Below are 24,006 nucleotides of genomic sequence, written 5' to 3' on the forward strand. Positions count from 1 at the left end.
CCTACTTGCCCTTGGATTAACCAGGGCTCTTGTATCAGGGCTATATTCGTGTATTTATGTATATCTGTGTGCTGCGCCGCAAGTCGCCAACGGAGCAGGTCCGTGGCCGCTTTGCAGTGCTGCAAGTTGATCTGCGAGATGGAGAGACAACCTGCAGCCATGGGAACCGCAGTGTCATCTCCTCTCCTGCGCCTACTATGCAGATATAGTAATAATGATATTGTTATGAAATGTATATTACATATCTAATGCAGATATAGTAATAATGATATTGTTATTAAATGTATATTACATATCGAATGCAGATATAGTAATAATGATACTATAGTAATAATGTACTAAGTGTACATTGATCTGTAGGAAGGTGCCAGTAGATTTCATTATATCTAATGTGGATATAGTAATAATGATATTGTTATTAAATGTACACTGATCTGTGGTAACGAATCAGTATATTACGTTATATCTAATGTAGATATACTAAGAATGATATTGTTATTAAATGTATATTACATATCTAATGCAGATATAGTGATAATGGTATTGTTATTAAATGTACATTGATCTGTGCGAAGCAATCTGTATATTACAATATTTCTAACGTAGATATAGTAATAATGATATTGTTATTAACACGTTATGCGCCACGCCGAATTCTTGTGCCGTTCCGTTCAGGTCACAGTTAGCCGTCAGCCGGGCCCTGCCGGGCCGCTCGCCGGTAGGCGAGCCAGAGTATAAAGAGATGTCGGGTAACGTAACCCGGCCGGGCCTTTCCTTCGTATGTTTACCTATCGACTTGCACATATACTTTGGTTATATCCTTATTGTCCGTTCTCCTTTATAGTAGATAAAAACCCGAAGAGCGAGGCCTAATGACGCCCGAATGCGTAACAAATCCTCAGTTTCATAGATATCGTAGCCCAGTATCTTGTCTCAATAAATTACATTAATGTTTTTAAGTATTATATTGTTTTCCTTAAAGCATTGACCAAATAAAAACGATGCCGCCAAAAATGAACGTTCTGTCTCACAAGTACGGAGGGACCGACACGCGGGCGATGATAACACGAACGAAAAGTCTGCCGCCGGTCCGTACGGACCGGCGAGGCCTCAACGGAGAGTTTTGCGCCGGTCCCTAGGGACCGGCGTGGCGCTAGACGTGTTAAATGTATATTACATATCTAATGCAGATATAGTAATAATGATATTGTTATTAAATGTACATTGATCTGTAGGAGGGAATAAGTATAATACATTGTTTCTAACGTAGATAGGGTAATAATGATATTGTTATTAAATGTATATTACATATCCAATGCAGATATAGCAATAATGATATTGTTGTTAAATGTATATTACATATCTAATTCAGATATGGTAATAATGATATTGTTATTAAATGTATATTACATACCTAATGCACATATAGTAATAATGATATTATTATTAAATGTACATTCATCTGTACGAAGCAATCAGTATATTACATTATTTCTAAGGAAGATATAGTAATAACGGAACTTTTAAACATCTCGATACATCTCGAAAACTACGGATCTGATCAAAAAATCTCATACAACATAAATAGTAGGAGATTTAATTTCCTACAAAAAAGGTCTCTTAACATTTTGCCATAGCTCGCACCGCTTGCGAAATATTTGCAGATTTACCTGAAGCAATGGGGCGTCACGCACATATTGCGAGCTATTTCTTCTTCTTCTTGTTCTTCTTCTGCACAGCTGCGCTCAAAGTGGCATTTACAGCTCTGAATAGTGAATACAGCTTACAATAGTGCAGAATTACCTCAAAGAAAGGGGCCACAGTGTTTCTTCTTCCTTACCTAATCGGTAAGACGTTCGTTTTGAACGGCTGTTTATTGTCGTTTGGAGCGACGACGCTGGCCGATTGTGTTGTCTTGCAAGGTCCCAATATGGATCTCTATTCTTTTCTCTGAATCGATGCATGCTGCCCAGTGGCATGGTTGTTGGAAAGTCCCTGTACGAGAGTGCATACAAGCCTGTTTATTTACGGCCGGATTTGCGCGCGTGGCGGAAACTGGGATGCTTGCGAGGCGTGCTTTGATTTATCCTTATACATCTTTCGGTGTAAATTTTTATTTCTTTTGCATTTGTATGGACGCAATCGCTTACAATTTACAATTTGCAATTTACAATTTGCAATCTATGTGTTCAAAAGTATTCGAGATTGTAAGGAGGTCTTGAGCTTGCGATTGAGAACCGGTTGAGAACGTGTTGATTCAACACGTGGTCACCACGAAATTCTACTAATTTCGTGGATTTGCACGAACTAGATTAACCGCGAGTTCGCGTTGGCCGTCGGCACAGAATTCGCGTTGCGATGCTGAGTTCTTTAGAATCGAAATTCGTTAATTGCACTAGAAATTTTTGGAATCAGTACTGGACGTGTTTACCATAACGATACAAAACCGTAATGGCCGAACCACCGGCTTCGTCGTAGCAAGAGCCGTTGGCTTCTTCCCGGTGACGTCAAGCTCGGTGATTGGTCAGCCTGACCGGCATCCAAGGTGGCTGCCGGTCGCGCTGAAGAGTGCTGCCGCGGTTCGTGTGGCGTCGGTTGAAATCAACGCATTTCCGAACACTATGACTTATAACCGTATAATCTATGATTTATAATGTAGGGGGGATTGAGCCAATAAGGCCTACGGTTATATTTAGTTGGAATATAACTCATTTGCTGTATTTATTATTTTACATTATATTACATTTCATTACATTACATTTCATTATGTCGGTTATGTTGGTTACGTATGTTGCGCATTACACACTTTCTGTAGTTCCCAATTTGTGAATATCCTTAACTGTTTTACCTGCATTCAGTTTACGTACATTCATTCATTTATTATTCATTCATTCCTTCATTCTGATGTTGATTGATTAAAGCTATACATTGATCTGATTCGATTTTTCTTGATTTATTGATTCATTTCTGCTTCATATTTCATTTCTGCTAGATGCCTGTTACCATGATTTATTCTAGTTTCATTGATTTATTATTTTATTTTACTAACTAATATTATTTGACCGAGAGTTGTTTTTAGTGGGCTCACGGGACTTTCCTGATCGCATGCGATGTTGACGTTGTTTGACTTTACTGGTTGATTTTGTCTAAGTTAAAAGTTTTATTCTATTTATTTATTCGGCCCTTCGTTCTGTGGCGATTCCTGATTCGGTTGATTCTGTTGTTCTGTTGTTTTGTATAATCTGCTTTCTGCAGCGCGATATGTAGTAATACAGTGTGTCCTGCAATCTGCGCTATCTGTGGATCTTATTCGGGTTGATTCATTTGATTTCATTTTATTTTTCCTTATTGTTTGTAATTTGTAATTTATATGTAATTTATATTTATTTCATTCCACCCTATTACAAACGTATGATTCATATTTATATATAATAAATAACCGTAGTATTGATTTTACTAACTGATTTATCCTCCATCTTGGTCTGTCTGGAAGCTTGATTTGATGTTCGTGTGCTTTATACCTTCGTGAAAGTTCTGTATATCAGACTTATCTTTGATGATAAGTTTGATGGTAAGTATGGATTCCTAGGATTGCGCGGCTGCACGATGGATGGTTTTGCAGTCGATAACTGTGTGTACCGGGTAACTGGCGCGCGGTACGTAATTGCTGCGCGGCAGATAATTGGTCTGTGGATAACCGTTACAGAACCGTTACGGAGCGAGCGGCCGAGTATTATGTGGTGGATGGAATATTTGCGGTTGGTAATATCTCTGGTGCTGCGGTTGGTTACCGACTAGGGATAGCTTTACGGCTCATCTTCGGGCAGTATTGCATGCTTTACTTATTATTTATGAAATTATGTGATTTATTGAAAGTTGTTGAAGTATTTTCGCTTTTATTTCCGCTTTTCGGTTTTGAACGTTTATATATTCTGTATAATTAGTTGATTAATTTGATGATTTGGTGGTTAACTTGATGGTCGATAATCATTATGGTATGGACTAGGGAATTCGAACACTAGGTATCTATGTTCTTTATGGTTTATGCTCGCGCTCTTTATTTTACTTCGCCCGGTTTCCTACCTTAGTTGACGTTGACATGGTCATCGGTCATCTATGATGTGATGTGATACGAAGTGTTAAGTGATAAGTGTCAATTGAACTGAATTAATTAATTAATTGAATTGAATTTATTGAAATTATTGAATTTTGAATTTTCTAATTTAAATTTTGAATTTATTCGTGCGGATGTGATTGCTGTGACAGTGCGCGTACTAATGTGCTGCGCTCGGAGGTATTGTATTGTAGTGTAATTGCAGTGTATTTGTTAATGTGGTATCATTAGCTCCGTTTTGTGCATTTTATGCATTCGGTGCATTTATATTACTTACTATTATATATTATATGCTGTATTATGTTATATTATATTATGTTATATTGTATTATGTTATAATGTTGTATTATTTTATTTATGTTATTAATCTTATTACATCCAAGCTACGTTCAATCTACGTTCAATTGCGTTCAGCCTGCGTTCAACTTGTGACCATTTTAGGCATTGAATATATTATATGTTATATTATAGTATTATTATTTTAGACCTTGGATTGTGTCCAGTTATTCAGCTATATTAGTTAGCTATGTTAGGCTATACTTAACCAGTATGCTGTATTAAATTGTATTGTATTGCATGATTATTATATAACTTCCTAACTTTCTATTCCATTATATTATTATAATTGAGTAAGTAAATGTACAGAGTAATTATCAATGGCATATGGCATATCGAATTGCATTGAATTAAATTACTTGATACAGATTATTAATATGTGTCTGCTTTATTTTACCTGCTGTGATTATAGCTATGGTTATATCTGTGATGATTATATATCCGATTATATTTGCGGTTATATTTATTTGAATTAGTTTAATAGGTCTTGTATTATGGAATTTAGAAGAGTCTATCTGGATTGGATGGATTAATGAGTTTATATCATATGCGTATATTGCGTTTATAATCCCTTTGCATACTTTTAGGGTGGGTTTGATTCTGATTCTGGTTTCTTGTTTCTTAGTTCTTAGCTCTTTAGTTCCTCTTGTAGTATCATGCATTGTTTCTAAGCTTTCGGGGGTTGTTTGGGCTCCCCGGCATTGTCAATTAATTGTAGACTATAAGATGTATCATATATCCTTTAGCAATTTAGATATGAATGACGTGTAACGACATTGGTTTATTGGTTTATTGGTTTATTGTGTGCCGTTCACTATTCACTATCCTTATTCTTTTTTTATTTTTATTCTTGGTCACTTGATATGTTTTAGTGACTTCTTCTTCAATTGAGTGTTACGTTTTACGTTCCATGTTCCTATAATATTATTCACTGCTCTTTTGTAGATCTTCGTACCCCCCCTCAGGATAATGTTTTGCATACTATGTTTAATTCAATTCTAGTGCAGCTGTGACAGTTGTGAATCTGTGTATTTTGAATACTTACGGTACTTTATGCAATGTTTTGTACATTAATTACCCTTTCTTAATTACAATTCTGATTCTGATTTTGATTCTGATTTGGAAAGTGTTAGTTCAGTATTGGTTAATACGGCTGGTGCTCAGGGAGGCATACGCTGCGGTAGTCCGTCCTGCATGATACAATGTCTTTATGGTTTTCTATACATACATATATGCGTTATGGTTCCTTAAATTCTTTGAATTTCTTGACCGTGGATCTCATATGACTTTCTTATAGGAGTGTCTGGCTTGGTTTAGCACCTATATGCCTTTTCTATTAATTGGTATTAAAGGGGGTTTAATGGAACTGCATCATTTAAACTGACTATGGTATGAGGAGTTTAATTAATTATCTACATCGGTATACTTATTAAATTGATTATATTTGGAGTGTTTTCGTTACATATTATATATACACATATGTTCATAGTAATTTTGATCTATTGTAGTGTAGTTTAGTTTTCCTGTACCTTTATATTATGATTTAGTAGTAATATGGTTGTATGTGGGGTTTATTATTGATTGTTTATTATTGATTAGTTTTCACCACGCGCTGTATTGCATCGACTTACCTGTATCAGTATTAATATTAATACCATACTTATCGGAGCGGTCTTATAATCCAGTAACAATCTAATCTACTCAATTTATAACTATTTGAATTGTTTGATCTGCCTTATGGTTTATGCCGATTTAGGTCTCATGTGCTCCCCATATTAAAGCAGATGGGTATTCTCTTCTCCTGTTATCCGTTAATTACACTCTACCTCCACTTCCATTGGCTGGCGTTAGCGCTTCCTGCAAATAGACTACGATTATGTTACATTTTACATTTAATACTATGGTTAATTTCTGATGTTAACAGTTCTGTCTCTTCCTATTGTTCTCATTATGAGGTATATGTTGCTACTTATCTTTATTGATGATTTGCTCGCAATAATTTCTAATTGTTTTTTATTGCCTTCATTTGATCATTGTATTGTACTCCATCATGTTCGCTTGCCAACCACGTTGAGGTTGTGGTCACGTAAATGTTCCTGCAAGTAAACTTAAGTAACTTAATAGTTTCAATGAATGGTTTCAATTATTAGTATGACATTACGCTCACCTATTTATTTTCTTCCCAGCTTACTTTCTGGTTATACCCTATATTCTATATTTTATACTGTACCTTATTTACCTTTACCTCTGATAATAATTAGTAGCATTCTATGTTATGTTATGTTTGCTTCTCTTTTCTCATGGCTGGATTGCTATTTGCTATCTGTCTGGCGACTTTATTTTACTTTACGGTTCACATCCTTGGCTTATTTCATCTCAAATTTATGGTTTATCTTGAGTTTAAGTTTAGGTGATTATATTGTGCGCTAGTATTGAATGTTAAATATTCCACTTCTGCTATTTGGCTGCTCGACTGTATGTATGTATGTTTGACGTTTTAGGTTTTGGAGGTTTTGTTGGTCATTTGCTTATGTCCAGTTCACATATGCTCGCTTGCCTGCTTGCGTGCAATACTACTTATGTTTACTTCACAGTTTCTCACGTTCTCATATTGCTTACTGTTTCTTTTACTGTTAACTATTCATTAACTGCTCTATTGCATTAGATGCATTAGATGCATATATATATTTATTTCCCGTTGTATTTGTGATTTGATTTAACCAGTTTAAGTATGTTTGGTATGTTTAGTATGCTTATTATGACAGCTGTTATTGAATGTATGGGCTCCTCTATTCTATTCATGGGCTTCATGTGCTTATTAATTCCTATTCATTATTCATTATTTATTTATTCATTCACTCACTCATTTATTCATTTATTTATTCATTTATTCTTTACTCATTATTTATTCATTATTTATCGTTGCATATTTGGGGCATTCGAAGCGCTACTCGAAGCGCTATGCCTGTCATGAGCGTGTGTGTGTGTGTGTAAAGTATGTATGGGACAGGTCATCGAGGATTGCAGCCTACCAAGATGTGGCACAGTCAACCGGGGAAAGGACGCGCCCCAGGCCCTGGCTGTGCTGGAGAGCAAGCCCTGTTAAAAGAGGTGCACCCATGACGCGATCACCCGTTGAGCAGGAGCTCCGGTTCCTGGTCGTGGCCGAAGAAGAACCCCTGTCCTGGCAATAGTGCTAGGCAGGCGAAGAGATGGCGCGGTCACGCCGGGAATATGTCCCCCCGGTGCCGATCCTGGAGGATGTCCCCCCGGTGCCGATCGTTGCTGAAGAAAAATGGCCTGTCCTCGTGGAAGGTCAGGTGGGCGTGATGACATCTAGGATAAGCCACATCGTCATTATCAACCAACCATGGTGGACGAAGATGGAAACGGTCAGCCGTGGAGATACGATCTCCCGGTTCCTGGCCGTGTCGAAGAGCAAGCTCCTGCCCTGGCAGGTGAACACATGGCGCGACCACCCGGAATGGGCTTACTTCGGTTCCTGGTCGTGGCCGAAGAAAAATCCTGTGCCTTACCGTACAGGTTGAAAATGTCCTACCGCTGGATCGGAGGTGCAACGTCGTTGATCCGCAGATGCCCCATGTGCCTAGCGCATGGCGTTTTTGCGGGCGCCCGCAAAAACGCGAAATTCGTTGAAGTGCCGAAGCGTCGTTGTGGCTATACGCTGGTATTCCTTTATGAATTCTAACGAGTGAAAAGGTACCGGCGGCCCACGTTAGGGGAGAGGTTTTCGTGGGTAGTATGTCCAGCCTCGGGAGTGCCCAATCTGAGCTGCCCGTCTAGGTCGCCCCTTCAGGGCTGTGGCCTACTCTTGGGCTAAACCCAACCCTTAAGGGTTGGGTTGCCAGGTGTTGCCCCTTCTGGCGTTGCCTCTTTGGGTTTGCCCTCACCTCACGGGCGCCAGGCTGCCCCTCCAGGGAGCACATGGGTCCGACACTGCCCGGGCCCCCTCTAGGCGAATAGACGAAAAGGGGAACCCATCCGCGCGTGCGCAAACGCATTTTCTCTTCCAACTAAACCAAAAAAAAAAAAAAAGGATTCAGAGGGACCCACGGACCTGGCCAAGTGTACTGGCTGGGCGGGGAGGTGATACCCCGACGTGGCGCGTCCCCAGGTGGCGGATAGGGGAATGCTCGCCATGCACTTTTCGGAGTGCACGGAGGGTAGGAGTGAAATAAAATAGCTCCCGCGGACCAAACACCAAGGGAAGGAAAACCCATCAAAACCTCCCCTGTGACTGTGGGATAGAATACAGACACGGTAACCCCTGCCTGTCATACAAGGCGACTGAAAGGGGGGCGTTTGCTGCTGTCGAAGTAGCCTCGCAGATGACCCGGGGCGATGCCGGTGGTATCTACGGATCCTGGCAGCGCTTCCCTTGCCGGTAAGGCCTGGGTCGGAGAGGCGAAAAGGTGGCTGCAGCGTCGTTGAGTTCTCCAGGGGCCAGGCTGCGTGGCGGTCGGGTGCGGGTAGCGAATCCGGAGTGCCCAAGCAATTACACCGTAACCCAGTGGTCACGTTTCGCTGAAACTGGGGGCTTGCTTTTATTGGCCGGCCCGCGAGGATGACAAACGCTATAAAAAATCTCTAGCCCCAAGCTGCGGTACGCGGTGATAAGAGCGCGCCTGGAGTCAGCGCCAGGGGTGGCTGATGGGTGCATCAGTCTCTAGCGGCCAACCCCGGGGTATCTGGCGACCCCCCAGGTGTACTAGCGTTACCCGGATAAGGCGGCTCTGCCCGGGTGGACCCACAGACCGACCCACTCGTGGGAACACTATGGATGACTTGGATCTAAAAACGCCAACAACAACAACAAACACTGGACGGGACGTACCGACGACGACTGCGGCTGTTCAACAGGACGCGAGACGAGAAACGGGCGCGGAGGATATGGCGCAGCCCAGCACTAGCAGGGTAACGGATGCGCGCCGCCTATCCGTCCGATTAACTAGGGCGGATGTAGAGTGGCCTCACCTGAGGCCGGTACGAGGAGGGTCCGGAGTTTCCCCGGCGGCTTCTGATGCCCCCGCATCCAGAGAGAGTGAGGTGGACTTGGACTCGGACGAGTCACTCTCCTCGGCAGTATCTCTGGAGGCGCAGCGCACGAGCAAGAGGGGTCGCCCGCCGACCACGGGCCAGTACGTGTGGGTCGCGGCGGCTAAGCAGAGAATCCTGGATGTCCAGCGCCGGGAACTTGACCTGCTGGAGGAGAGGAGGGTGCTCGATCCTAACGAGGACCCTATAGAACCTAGTCGGGGTAGCAGGACCCCCCCGGACCCTGAGGACCTGGCGGAGGAAGTCAAGTCCCCACGCGCGACCTTATTGCGCAGTCCTTGGAGTTCTGTCGCGACATCGACAAGGTCGCGGGCGTCTCCAAGGGGCTGAAAGGGACATTTGTTCGCAAGCTGAGGATGGCCTCTCGCTACCTTAAGGCCATCCACACGGAAGCGGGAATCAGGGCTGCACCTGCCAAGGCCGATAAAGAGGTGAAGGAGCTTCGCGAACAGCTGAAGCTGCGGGAGGAACAAGTGGCTGCCCAGGAGGCCCAAATCAACATCCTGCAAAATAGCCTAGCAGACATTACGTGCAGGGTCGCTGCCACAGATGTGCCGGCGCCTGAAGGCGCCGGCCCAACCAAAAGGTCGGCCAGGCCCGGCTCGCCGTTGTCTGGCGAAGAGGCGGGCAGGAAAAGGAGGAACGACGCAGTCTGTTGCGCGTAGAGTATTAATTTTTGCTCTAGGCAAAAATGCCGGTTAAATTAGTAAGGGAAAAGCGTGCAGGAAAATGAATTTGACACTGTCAATACTTTGGTAATAAACAAGTTTACTTGGCACTTTATTTTGTTCTTTAATTAGTAAAGAAGCCCGTCGCGAATTAGTCGCGTGTTACGTGTCGTTTGGTTTTAGGAGCGCAAACGAATGAGTAGGACGTTTGTCGCGGCGTCGGTGTTTTTATAAACCGATCGACCGACGACAACGCCGAGCCGATGGTGTTGTCGAGCACTAATGAAATTATATTTCAAATTATGGCGCTCTAAATCCGGAACATACCGCCCGCCTCGCGGCGCTATGCGACCGCGACGAATGACATCATGATTCTACGCCGTGAATGAAGCGTTAATTAACGTTCCGTGCCTTGCTGCGTAGTTTTACTAAGGTAGGTGATGAACCGAATTTTTTACATCGAATATAAGTGCGTAAGCGAGAAATATAAGCGGAAAGAACGTAGTAATTGTACATGGTAGAATATATAATACATTGACTTAAAGTAAATCTTATGAGCTAATCGGTAGTTTGCATAGGTTAACTACAGGACGGGTATATTCCGATCGTGCGGTCTTGATACTGACTACTCGCACGAGGCCGTCCTTACCAGGGTGACATTCGGTCACCCGACCGAGGTCCCATTTTCCCGGAGGCAGCGAGGAGCTCTTCAACAGTACTAAGTCCCCGATTTTAAGGTTAGTAGCGCGACTACACCATTTCGAGCGAGCTTGTAACGATTGTAGATATTCATGAGCCCATGCTCTCCAGAATTTTTCCGTGAGTTGTTGTACCCATTGCCAGCGCGATAGTCTATTTTCGGAAATGTTTATTACAGACGGCGCAGGAGGGACCTTGAGTACACCGCCCACTAGAAAATGCCCGGGTGTGAGGGCCTCGCAAGACTCGAGGTCGTCCTTTAGTGGAGCTAAAGGACGAGAATTTAAACAGGCCTCGATCTTACAGAGGAGTGTATTGAACTCCTCACACGTGGGCGTACGATCGCACAACGTGCGTCGCAAGTGCGTCTTGACGCTCTTGACGCCCGCTTCCCAGATTCCCCCAAAATGAGGCGAGGAGGGAGGAATGAAATGCCACGTGATGTGGTCTGCAGCGAACAGCGCGCGAAGGTGAGAATCTGCCGTAACTAGTTTAAATGCAGCTCTTAACTCTTTATTTGCGCCTTGGAAATTCGTTCCGTTATCGCTGTATAACTTTGTAGGTAAGCCGCGACGAGCCGTGAACCGGTTAAATGCCGCTAAAAACGCCGCCGTGGAGTAGTCGCGCACCAGCTCCAGATGAATCGCCCGCGTGGATAGACAAATAAACAGCGCGATGTACACCTTGTGCGCCTTTTGCCCGCGTCCGAGGTGCGCGAGGGCGGAGAATGGTCCCGCATAATCCACTCCGCAATGAGCGAACGGGCGAGCTGGCGTGACCCTGGCTGAGGGTAAGTCACTCATTTGCTGACGAACCGTAACGGCACGCCAACGCACGCATCTAATACACTTATATATGTGACTTTTAACTAGGCGCCGCGCGTTAATAACCCAGTAAGTTCGTCGCAAAACACTTAACGTAAGTTGAATGCCTCCGTGTAACGTGTTCGCGTGGCAATCTGCGATAATGAGTTCGGAGACTCTGTGTACCGGTAAAACTATCGGAAACCGTTCCATAAGGTCGGAGTTGCGCAACCGCCCGCCAACACGAATAGTACCATCTTCGTCCAAAAAAGGGTTCAGTCGAAATAATGGACTCGATTTAACAAGAGACTCGCTCTTTTTCAAAGCCTTTATTTCGTTGCGAAATGAATGCGTTTGAACTTGCTGAACCCAGAATTTCCGCGACGCGAAGAGTTCATTGGTAGTAACAACCGTATCTTGATGGTCGTTTTTCCCCGTTTTAACTCGCGAAATGAAACGCGAGACGTACGCGGTAATTCGGAGTAGTTTTTGCCACGAAGACGTGCGTGTTGGCAGATCCCACTCAGCCTCCGACTCCACATGCAATGCATTGATTTGTTTTTTGATTTCTGCTTCAGCTTCCCTTGGGACGACAAGCCTAAATTCCGGCCACTCATTAGGAGTTTGCGCCAGCCAGGAAGGACCGTGCCACCAAAGGCGGTGGTGAAGCAGCAATTTCACCGACAACCCGCGGGACGCACAATCGGCAGGATTACAACCGGTTGGTACGTGTCGCCAAGAAGCATTCGGCGCTCGGCTTTGTATATCCGCGACTCGGTGTGCCGTAAACGTTTTTAATTGACTCGGATGCTTATGTATCCAAGCTAATGCAACGGTGGAATCAGTCCAACCGTAAACTGGTACTTTATCGAGTTTTAATGTAGCCTGAACCTGCTCGATCAATCGCGTCATTAGGACGCACGCGCATAATTCTAGCCGCGGAATTGTGAGTGGTTTCAACGGTGCTACTTTTGTTTTTGCCATGAGTAAATGTAACGCGACCTCGTCCGCGATGGAGATTGTACGTAAATAAATCACAGCCGCATAGGCGTCTTGCGAAGCATCTGCGAACCCGTGTATTTCGTACTCGATTGTAGCATTCCCCATCCTAATCCAGCGCGGAAGGGTTACCTTTCGTAAATCGTTAAACTCAGCGGAATATTCGCGCCATTGGTTGGTTAGTTCGCAAGGTAGAGGTTCGTCCCAATCTAACTTGGCTACCCATAATTTTTGCATGAAGATCTTGGCCACGATAACGACGGGAGAAATCCACCCCAATGGGTCAAAGATTCGCGCGATATTCGACAAAACCCCGCGCTTAGTCGGATTCGCCGTACTAGCGGAGTCGAGCTTAAATTGAAATCGAAATTCGTCCGATTTCGGTAACCAACGGATTCCCAACATTTTTAACCCTTCGGCATCTTGAAATAAGCGGCTCGAGGCCAGCTCGTGATCAACGTGGGAGATCTCCGCTCATAACTGTGGACAATTGCTTGACCACTTTCTTAGGTGGAAACCTCCGTGTCTGAGGGCATCCGTTACCTGCTGCCGTGTTTGACGAGCCAACACTCGATCATCGGCCCCGAAAAGCGCGTCGTCAACGTAGAGGTGCTCATTCAGGATAGGAGCCGCGAGAGGGAAATTAGTCCCCTCATCCAGCGCGAGTTGTTTGATGACCCGATTCGCGAGGAAGGGCGCTGGGGCCGTCCCGTATGTCACGGTAAGCAGTTCATATGTTTTCAGCTGATCTTCGGGTTTAACGCGCCAAACTATCAGCTGGTAGGCGGTGTCGCGATGATCGATCCAGATTTGCCGGAACATTTTCGCGATATCTGCTGCGAACACGAACTGATACATGCGCCATCGTAAAATCGTGACCGCGAGGTCAGCTTGCAATTTCGGACCAACTAGTAAATGATCGTTTAGCGTAGACCCGTTTGACGTAGGCATCGACGCGTTAAAAACCACTCTCAATTTTGTCGTACTGCTGTCTTGACGGATGACCGGATGATGCGACAAATAGACCTTTTGCTCAGAAGGAGGGTCTGTTTCAAGAAATTCCCGCATATGACCGAGCTGCAGGTATTCCTCCAGAAAGGAGTGATAAGCCGTAGCTTGTTCCGCGTCTTTGGCGAGCCGTTTCTCCAATCTATAAAAGGAGGCGACCGCGATTCCTTTCGAAGCCCCGATATCGATGGGAGGCTCTGATTTAAACGGCAATCGCACTACGTATTTGCCGTCGGGTTTACGCGAATGAGTCTGCCGAAAATGTTCTTCACATTTTTTGTCCTCTTCGGAGAGGAACGTTACCGGTGGAGGCGCTTCCACCTCCCAAAACTTCCTTAACGTGTTGTTTATTTCAGCGTTAAGGTCGCCGTAATGTACGTGGAGTTGCATTGCGTGAGACTCAGCGGACCGAGCGGGACCAGTCAACACCCACCCGAAAATCGTTTTCTGCGCGACGGGTTCGGATGGAAGGCCTTTTCGAAGGCCTTCGAGCAAGATCGCGCCATAATTATCCGCGCCGATTATGAGGTCCACAGGCGCATTATTATTAGTGAGAGGATCGGCCCACTCAAGACCACGTAAGTGTATCCACCTACTCAAGGTGTCTATCGAATTTGAGCGGTAATTAGTAAGCCGTTTCAAGATAAGAGCGCGCACAGGGATGACAGGCCCTTTTCCGTGGCACGGTTCAATCGTAACGTGCGCGGAGGCGCGAACGGTGGCCGACGTCCCGGCACCAATGCCGGAGACGGAAGCCTGAACGTGTTGGCGTTTAGCGCGCAACGCGTTTGCAACATTCTCGCGAATGAACGTCGCTTCCGACCCTGGATCAATTAAAGCGCGTAATGTCGCTTGTCGGCCTTCGCAAGTGCCAACTTTGATCCAAGCTGTAGCGAGAACGACCTTTTTTTCATGACGCGACGTACCGAAGTGCGTGTTTACCGAATTCGACATCGGAGTGTCTTCCATATTGTCATCCGCTACGTGTGTAGGTTGCGCCGAATGTTGACTTGATTCTAAATCCGCGTGAGAGGTCGATTCGCGACCTTTGCTTACGAACGACGTCTTCGAACCCTTTCGCTCAGAATGCAAAAGAGAATGATGTCTACCTTTACATATCGAACAAGCGCGTTTGCTAGGACAGGCTGCCGGGAGATGTCCTTTTTGTAAACAATTAAAACATCGATGATGTTCGCGCGCGAGTGATAATCGTTGTTCGACGGATTGCCCACGGAACACGTCACATTTAAACAAAGCGTGATCGGCGCCGCACGCGACGCATTTCGTTTCCGACGCGTTTAAATGCGCTTTCACGTTTTTAATAGGCGCTGATTTATTTTTATAGGCGTTGTTTCCTTCTCCGCGGGATGACGCCAACGATTCCAGAGTTCGAATTCGCACATTGAGGAACGCCTCCCAATCCGCGAGGGATGGGAACAATTCCTCTTCACCCATGCGTAACTCCCACTCCCGATGGGACTCCTTGTCCAACTTGCGGACAAAGTGAAAAACAAGAACATCGTCCCAGTATTCGACCGGGCGAGCCATGTTTTTTAAGGCCGTTAATGCGGCGCGAGATCTATCGCGTAAACTTTTTAAATCGCTTAGAACTGCGGATCCGATCGGGGGTGAGTCGAACAACATTTTCAGGTGAGCGGTTATGAGCGCGCGTTCGTTAGCGTACCTGTCGGTCAATAGTTTCCGCGCTGCCTCGTAATTCGCCGCGGAAGTGGCAACGTTTTTTAATAGAAGAGACGCTTCACCAATTAAGCTTAATTTAAGATAGTGCAGCTTTTGCACCTCCGGTAACGCGTCGTTAGAGCCAACTAAAGACTGAAAGAGGTCTCGAAAATTTTCCCATTCCGTATAGTCCCCGGAGAATTTAGGTAATTCGACGCGAGGAAGCTTGACCGACAGTGCAGATTCGCGATTACAAGAAGCGGTACTCGTATTACATGGGTTACTTGCAGGTTCGGAGTCCGTCGGTAAGGCTGCCGTCATAGCGTCGAGGGCGGCAAGGAAAGCTGCTTCCGTATCCCCGAAGACGTCGCTGGAGAAGTAGGGATTCGCCCTGGTGTCCTCCTCCGTTGCTGCAACCTCGATCTGGACTTGCGTTGATTGGAATTTGGCCCAGTAATCGTTGAGCAGGTTGATCCGACTGCGAATCACTGCAGGAGTGTGATTCGCCTTCCCCAATTGTTTAAAGTTGAGCAGTGCATTGTTGATCAGGCGTGCATGCACTTTATTTTCGCGGATTAATGTATCCATAATGTTTGATATTAAGTGTTTCAAATAAACGTACTGTACCCGTAAGGTGAACTGTTATGACCACGTCACTGTTTTCGCGAAGCGAAGCGCGTGAACGTCCTCCGATGTTTACCGGCGGAGGTGGCGATGTCGGTTGAGTTCGAACGACACGTGCAAAATCCTTTGTTCTGCCGATTTAATTCGGCTTAGATTTTAGCACTTTCGCGATTTTAATGTTCACCACACGATTAGAATTGTTTTTTATGCGGCACTGCACTGCTTTAGATCCTTACCATCCGGCTCGAAGGACCATTTGTTGCGCGTAGAGTATTAATTTTTGCTCTAGGCAAAAACGCCGGTTAAATTAGTAAGGGAAAAGCGTGCAGGAAAATGAATTTGACACTGTCAATACTTTGGTAATAAACAAGTTTACTTGACACTTTATTTTGTTCTTTAATTAGTAAAGAAGCCCGTCGCGAATTAGTCGCGTGTTACGTGTCGTTTGGTTTTAGGAGCGCAAACGAATGAGTAGGACATTTGTCGCGGCGTCGGTGTTTTTACAAACCGATCGACCGACGACAACGCCGAGCCGATGGTGTTGTCGAGCACTAATGAAATTATATTTCAAATTATGGCGCTCTAAATCCGGAACACAGTCGAAGCTTTCGACTTACCGTCTTGCCCGCCTGAATGTCCGGTGGTGCAAATCCCAATCCCAGCTGCTGCACCTGGAGAAGAGGAGGGGAAGGTTGGTGGCCTCGAGCCCGACCTGATGAGGGGATTTGCGGCTCTCCTCGAAATGGGCCCGACGGGGTTCCGGGCGGAGTTCAAAGCCGCTATTGCAGCCGTCCAGCCCCCGCATAAGGAGGCGGAGCATGTTAAGAGGGGAGCTGCGGCTGCGACCATCCCCACTGCATCGAGGAAGGAAGCTGAGAGGCGCGTGCGGTATAGGACCCTGCCTGCCACGGAGCCGTTGCCGGGACCCTCCTCAGCACCCGACCAACCGGCATCGTTTGTGGAGGCTAGAATGGCCCGGATTGTCGAAGAACATCGGTGGTCGGCCGCCGCGCTAAAGCTGCAGAGAAGAACGCGGCAGCGGCCAAGGCCCCTCCCTCCCATAGCTCCAAGGTGGTTGCCCAGAAGGGGCAGAAGAGAGGGGCGGCGACGGCGATTAAGGGGCAAGGGGCCCAACCTGCCAAGCAGAAGGCCCCCCGCCCTCCTCGTACTGCGGCGGTCACCCTCAACCTAGCTGCCGAGGCTAAGGTCTCATACGCCGAGGCCATGCTCATGGCCCGGGGGCGGGTCAAGTAGGAGGAGCTGGGCATCACGGCGTTGATGCCCAGAAGAGCTAGGACCGGTGGCTTGGTCCTCGAGTTACCTGGGGAGGACAGGACGGAGAAAGCTGCCAAGTTGGCTGACCGACTCCGCTAGGTGTTCAGTGGCACCGAGGTGAGGGTTGCCCGCCCCATAAAAATGGGCGAGGTTAGGGTGACCGGTCCCGACGACTCGGTGACCCCGGCGGAGGTGGCGGCCGCATTGGCCGCTGCGGGGGGTTGTTCCGCTGAAGAAATTAAAATGGGGGAGATTCGCACCTCCCCCCAAAGGATGGGGACTGTCTGGGCGAGATGCCCTCTAGCGGCACTCAAAAAGTGATCCGCCTCTGGGAGGGTTCTGGTCGGGTGGTCCTCGGCCAGAATACAGGCGCTACCACCGCGGCCATTGCAGTGCTATCGCTGCCTGGAAAGAGGGCATGTTAGGCAGCAATGCACCTGCGAAGCTGATAGGTCCGACCGCTGCTATGCGTGCGGAGAGTCGGGCCAAGTGGCCAGCAAGTGTAGCGCCACCCCGCGGTGCCCCCTCTGTGCGGACATGGGGCGGCCCGCGGGGCATCGATTGGGGGCAAAAGGTTGTGACCCCTCCTCCTCCCAGAGGAAGAAGAAGAGTGCCGTTGAAGGGGCAGGAACAGCCCCCAAGGAACAGGCGCAATATGAACAGTACCTAGACCGGGTGGAGGACTTTGTCTCCCGTTCTCCCCCCGGCCAGTGCTAGTCCTCGGGGACTTTAATGCCCATGCGTCACTTTGGGGCTCCCCGAGGACAAACGCGAGCGGCAGGGCGGTCGTAAATTGGGCGGGGTGGCTAGGACTCCACCTGCTCAATGTGGGGTCCGTTAGCACCTGCGTGCGTGCCCAGGGCGGCGTCTATAGTCGATTTGTCCTTCGCGACTCCCCTGGCCGCGCGTATGGTGCAGGGATGGAGGGTGGTGGAAGAGGCGGTCACATTTAGTGACCATCTATACATCCGCCTCGACCTTACCACCACCGCCCGCCGCCCTGTGGACCACCACCGCTACGGTGGGCGCTGAAGAGGATGGACGAGGACGTGCTGATGGCTGTAGCCCTCGCGCTGGCCTGGCTGCCAACACCTGCCGGGCCGGTCGCGGACATTGGGGAGGAGGTAGAATGGTTCCGGGGAGCCATGAAGGCGGTGTGCGACGCCGCCATGCCCCGGGCCAAGAACCACCCCAGGCGGGCCGCCTACTAGTGGACGGGCGAAATTGGTGATCTGAGACGAGATTGTCTCGCAGCCCGTCGCCAGTTGCAAAGGGCCCGCAGAAGAAGGACATTCCGCGACCCAGCGAGGGAGGAGGATCTGTACGGGCAGTACCGAGTTTTGGAAACTGCCCTGCAGACGGCTATCGAGGAGTCTAAATTCCGGGCATGTGACGAGCTCCTAGGCTCTCTCCAGAAGGACCCATACCTGGGCGCCCACGGTCACGGAGTGCCTCGACCCCCGGTTTTAGGGGCGGGTAGTCGACACTTTGTTATCACGAGAGAGGGAACACACTGCTCCGGGCGTCCCCGGCCGTGCCTGGGTGAAGGCTCTACGCGTCCTCGGTCCGAGATTGAGACGCCTCTTCAGCGCCTGCATTAAGGAAGGAGTCTTCCCAGAACAGTGGAAGACGGGGCGGCTAGTCCTCATCCGGAAGGTGATGACCCTGGCGGGGGTTGTCCCCTTCAAGTTCCAGGCAGAGGGTGACGCAAAAGTCTTCTGCCGTCTGCGTGCCCTTCGTTTGGACGGGATTCCGCCCGAAGAGATGACCGAAGCTGTTGCTAGGATTAGGCGCCAGGCCCGGCCGAGAGCCCTGTGTCGGTGGCGACGCGAGCTCGTGGAGAGCGGCGCCACCACCCAGCGCGTAGCCGGGGCGGTCCTTCCAGTGCTCAAAACATGGAGGGACCGCGGCCACGGAAGGTTCACGTTTAGGACCACACAGGTGCTCACCGGACACGGTTGTTTCGGTGAGTTCCTGCACTGGATCCGGGCGGAGGGGACGGCAGCATGCCATCACTGCGGGCTGGGCGGGACACCGCGCAACATACACTGGAGCACTGTCCAGCGTTTGCGCGGGCCCGTCAGGCCCTGCGTTGCGAAGTTGGTGGTGATCTCTCGCCGGCGGAACTTGTCAAAGAGATGATCGCCGGCGAGAATCAGTGGAGGGCTGTGACCGATTACTGCGAGACGGTCATCGCCCTGAAGGAGGAAGCGGAGCGGGGTCGGGACAGAACCGACCCCATCCGCAGAAGAAGGAGGGGGCGCCGTCGGTGGAGACCCCCTGACGGCGTCACCTGAGGGAGATGGGGCGGTGGGCCGTGAAGATGTTACACACCAGGCCCAGCGACCCAACGGGGAGAAGAGGAGGGGGGAGCACCCGCGCCCCCTGAAGAGGAGTTCTATGGGGGGCACCAGTCACCCCCCGGAAGAGGAGCACCGGGGAGGGGCGAACGTCCTCCCCCAACACCGATCCCGCGGCCCCGCGAAACTTATGCGGGGCCGCAGGGTCGCAGGGGACCGGGGCTGGGGCCTCGTTCCCTATTGCACGCGGCCCGAGGAGTGCCGTCATCGCTTGTGGCACCCGATGGCGGCGGAGTTTGGCACGTAGGGGGAGGACCAAACCTAGACCCTCCCCCGAGCAAGGCGGCGTCAACGCGCCATGGGTGTTTGGGCCCCGGTGTTGTTCGTCAGAGGTCCCGGGGCCCTCCCCATCACCCAGCGTAGGCCACCGTGGGCGTTTTAGCCGGTAAAAATCCGGCACTACCCTCGGCTCCTCCCCAGGGGGGCTGGTGGCGTCTTTCGAAGATTTCCCCCACGTAAAAAAAAAGAAAAGGTTAGGTTAGGTTGGATTCCCATTCCACCGACCTACCTGGTTATCCAGGATAGGCGGGGAGGTGATGCCCCGACGTGGCGCGTGGCGGACAGGGGAATGCTCGCCATGCACTTTTCGGAGCGCATGGAGGGTAGGAGCGATAGCTCCCGCGGACCAAACACCGAGGGAAGGAGTGCCCATTAAAACCTCCCCTGTGACTGGGGGATAGAATACAGACACGGTAACCCCTGCCTGTCGTACAAGGCGACTGAAAGGGGGACGACCGCTGCCGCTGGAATGTCCTCAATGAGGACTTGGGGCGATGCCGGCGGGGTCCTTGGGCTACGGCTTCTGGACTCTGGAAGGTACTACCATGCCGGTAAGGTCCATGGCTGAGAGGCGATGAAGGTTGCAGCGGCATCGTTGAGTTTTCCAGGGGCCAGGCTGCGTGGCAGTCTGGTGCGGGTAGCGATCCCGGAGTGCCCTAGCAATTATACCGTAATCCAGTGGTCACGTTTCGCTGGAACGGGAGGCTTGCCTTAACCGGCCGGCCTGCGTGGACACAGCGAGGACACTCTTCAAAAATCCCTAGCCCCAAGCTGCGGCACGCGGTGAGGAGGGTGCCCCTGGAGTTAGCACCAGGGGTGGCTGGTGGGTGCACCAGTCGCTAGCGACCAACCCCGGGGTACCTGGCGACCCCCCGGGTGTATCTGCCTAACCCAGGTAAGGCGGCTCTTCCTGGGCGGACCTAGGATCCGACTTCCTCGTAGGACGAACATGGAAAATTCTACAAACCAAAAACAAAACGCAGGGCGGGACGAAACGATGACAAACCAGGCAAGGGAACCTGACACGGTTAGGTCGGCGAGGGATGAGGAGACGGCGCAGCCGGGGCCCAGGAGGGCTGCGGCTCCCGCTCGGGCCAGAAGGGCGCGACCCATGTTGGCGGGATCCACCAGGGGCAGCAGGGTTTCTTCTGCTGCCTCTGAAAGGGGATTCTGGCGACAGCCGGTTGACAGCGAGGAGGAGTCGGATGGGTCGGTGATCTCGGTGCCGCCCACGACACCCAGCACCTCGGCTGCGGCAAAGAGGGGACGCCCCTATACATCGGGTCACAACGTGGCCCTTGCAGCGAAGAAAGAAGAATTCCTGCGCCTACAGCGGGAGGAGATGGAGCTCCAGGCAACTAGGGAGCTACTGGACGTCGGCGCGGGCCCCCGCCAGCCAAGCCGGTCGACCCTGAAGCTGAGGGTGGCGGAGGAAATTGCGCGGGAGGTGCGCCAACTCCCCTCGCCGGACCTTGTGGCGCGCGCCGTACAGGTCGAGAAGGTCGCGGGGGGCTCCAAATACCTGAAGGGCACGTGAGTCCGTGCCGTCAGGGAGGCATCCCGCGACGTGGAGGGGATCGTTAACGAGCTGGGGCTGAGTGCCACGCGGCACCGCGACGACCACGAAACGGAGGAGCTCAGGGCCCAATTACAGCTCCGCGACGCCAAAATAGCGTCAAAAGGGGAGGAGATTGCGACGCTGCGGCGGGAGCTGGAGGCTCTGCGCGAGAGCCCCCCGGCGGTAGAAGTCCCGGCCGCCCCTGGTACCAGGAAGGCGTCGCGGCCGGCGCCTCTTCTGGAGCAGGAGGCCCGGCCGAAGAGGTGCTGTCGTAGGGCTACCACGTTGGAGGAGACGGAGGACCCCGCCCCGGTGCGTTCACCGCCGCCTGCCGCGACCGCAGGGTGGCGGGCCGTGGACGACCCCACCGAGTACGAGGCCCCGGCCGCTAAGGGGGGGCGTCGGGGACGGTCGCGCTCTTGGATGGCATCGCTGCCCTCGTCGCGCGGAGCGTGGCCGACCTCCGGCGGGAGCTCGTCGGGGAGCGGGCTTGGCCCCGCCCCCCGGCGGGCGCCGCCGGGTGCCCCCCTCCTGCCGCCTCTGGACTGCAGGGGAAGGGGCAGAGGCAACAGCGCGGGGATTCCACGACATCCGGGAAAACTCCGCAGCCCCAGAACAAGGGTTCGGGGGCGGCTGGGACTCGAGCGCCTTCCCGCCCTACGGCCTCTTCCGGCTCGTTGGTTGCCGACAGGATGGCAAAAATCCAGGAGGTCCACCGCCAGGTGACCGAGGCGTGGTCCAAGATGATAGGCCGCAAAGCCAAGAAGGCAGAGGCGGCGAAGAAGAAGGGTGTGGGGATGGCCTCCCCTCCGCCGCCGGCGAAGAAGACGGGGAGGAGGACGACGGCCAGGACGACAAATCCCGCGGCCGCAAGAAAGGAGGGAACCGCGGGGGGCAAGGCGACAAAGCAGGCCACAAACAAGCCCCGCCTCGCCCGCCCCCCCAAAACCTCGGCGGTCACGCTAACGGTCGCGCCCGGGGCGAAGACCACCTGCTGTGAGGCCATGATCAGGGCCAGGCAGGAGGTCGACCTCGCGGAGATCGACATCACCGATCTCCGGCCCAGGCGCGCGGCCACCGGTGTTCTCGTCCTGGAGATCGCCGGGACGGATAGGGGGGCAAAGGAGGCGGCCCTGGCTAGCCACCTCCTCGACCTGCCCAGCCTTAACGCGTGCCCAGTTAAGATGGGCGAGATCCGCCTCATTGGGCTCTACGATTCGATCACCCGGTAGGAGGTAGCAGCGGCGGTGGCAGCCGGAGGAGCCTGCACCGCGGAGGAGGTCAAGATGGGGGAGATTCGCGCCCCACCCCGTCGCCTGGGGTGGGTCTGGGTGAGGTGCCCCCTCACCGCAGCCAACAAGGTCGTTCGACGCGGGGAGGCTGAGGGTCGGCTGGTCCTCAGCATGGGTCGAGGCCCTGGCGGCTCGCCCCCTGCAGTGCTACCGCTGCCTGGAGACTGGACATGTCAGGCAGCGGTGTCCCTCCGGGGTCGATCGTTCGGTTCGCTGTTTCAACTGCGGCGATCTGGACCATCGAGCCAGTGGCTGTACTGCCCCGCAGCGGTGCCCCCTGTGCACCGATTCAGGGCGGCCCGCGGGGCACAGGATGGAGACCAGAGGATGCCCGTCGGTCTCCGCGAAGAAAGGGCGGAAGAAGTCTGCCAAAAAAACGAGCGCGATTCAGTCCCCGGCTACATCGCCCACTGGCGTAGCGGGCCCTAGCAACGCAGGAGCAGCTGTGGAGGCAGCGGTGGAGCCAGCGCGCAATGGGGCCTAAGGGTCCTTTCCTGCAGGCCAACATCAACCACTCGGCCGGGGCGCAGGACCTTTTGCTACAAACCCTGGCCGGGTGGCAGATTGCGATTGCGGTGGTGTCGGAGCCGTACCGCGTACTGGACCGACCCAACTGGTTCGGCGACGCGGCGGGCTCCGCCGCCATCGTCCTGGGGGCTCGGCACGTTCCCCCGCCCGCCGATGTCTTAGCACGGGGGCGGGATTTCGCGGCCGTTGACTGGGGGGTCGTAGCAGTGGTGGGCGTGTACGCGCCGCCCAGCTGGTCCCTGGAGCGGTGCGAGGAGTTCCTGGACCGGGTGGGGAGCGTTGTGGTTAGCTCCCACACCCGGCCGACGTTGTTCCTCGGGGATTTCAACTCCAAGGCCGAAGCCTGGGGGTCCCCAAGGACCGACCCGAGAGGAGGGGCGGTACTGCTCTGGGCGGATGGTGCGGGGCTCCTGCTCCTGAACAGGGGCTCCGCCAGCACCTGCCTCAGGGGGAATCCATTGTGGATCTGGGCTCGGCGTCCCCTGTGGCAGGGCGCATGGTGCAAAATTGGAGAGTAGCGGCTAGGGAGACGCTGAGTGATCATCTGTACATCACCTTCGGCTACTCCCTCCCCACCGCCACCGGCCGGCGCGTGGCCCGCCACTGCGTCGCTGGGTGCTGAGGAGGCTGAACAAGGACATGCTGATGGCCGCAGCCCTTGCCGTGGCCTGGCCAGCTCTTCCGGCCGAGCCGGTCGCGAACGTTGA

General features: G+C 51.1%; 2 protein-coding genes across 2 annotated transcripts; one reads left to right on the top strand and one right to left on the bottom strand.

The window, feature by feature from the left end:
• Positions 1-13,169: 13,169 nt before the first annotated feature.
• On the bottom strand, positions 13,170-14,093 carry LOC123988666. The gene has a single exon (XM_046289418.1). The coding sequence runs from the start codon at positions 14,091-14,093 to the stop codon at positions 13,170-13,172; it is 924 nt and encodes a 307-aa protein (XP_046145374.1).
• Positions 14,094-15,075: 982 nt separating this feature from the next.
• On the top strand, positions 15,076-15,798 carry LOC123988668. Its single transcript, XM_046289420.1, has 2 exons — positions 15,076-15,353; positions 15,674-15,798. Exons 1-2 carry the CDS (start codon positions 15,134-15,136, stop codon positions 15,763-15,765), a joined length of 312 nt encoding a protein of 103 aa, XP_046145376.1. The 5' UTR covers positions 15,076-15,133; the 3' UTR covers positions 15,766-15,798.
• Positions 15,799-24,006: the final 8,208 nt, after the last annotated feature.

Source organism: Osmia bicornis, unplaced genomic scaffold (assembly GCF_907164935.1).
Source record: "Osmia bicornis bicornis unplaced genomic scaffold, iOsmBic2.1, whole genome shotgun sequence".
NCBI classification, from domain to species: domain Eukaryota; kingdom Metazoa; phylum Arthropoda; class Insecta; order Hymenoptera; family Megachilidae; genus Osmia; species Osmia bicornis.

What these genes read in the sequence shown, in the direction of transcription:
- LOC123988666 (XM_046289418.1), bottom strand. Translation starts at nt 14,093, where the DNA reads ATGCAACTCCACGTACATTACGGCGACCTTAACGCTGAAATAAACAAC.
- LOC123988668 (XM_046289420.1), top strand. Translation starts at nt 15,134, where the DNA reads ATGGGAACAATTCCTCTTCACCCATGCGTAACTCCCACTCCCGATGGG. An exon ending in GAGTCGAACAACATTTTCAG is followed by an intron (nt 15,354 to 15,673) that starts GTGAGCGGTTAT and finishes GGTTACTTGCAG; the next exon opens with GTTCGGAGTCCGTCGGTAAG.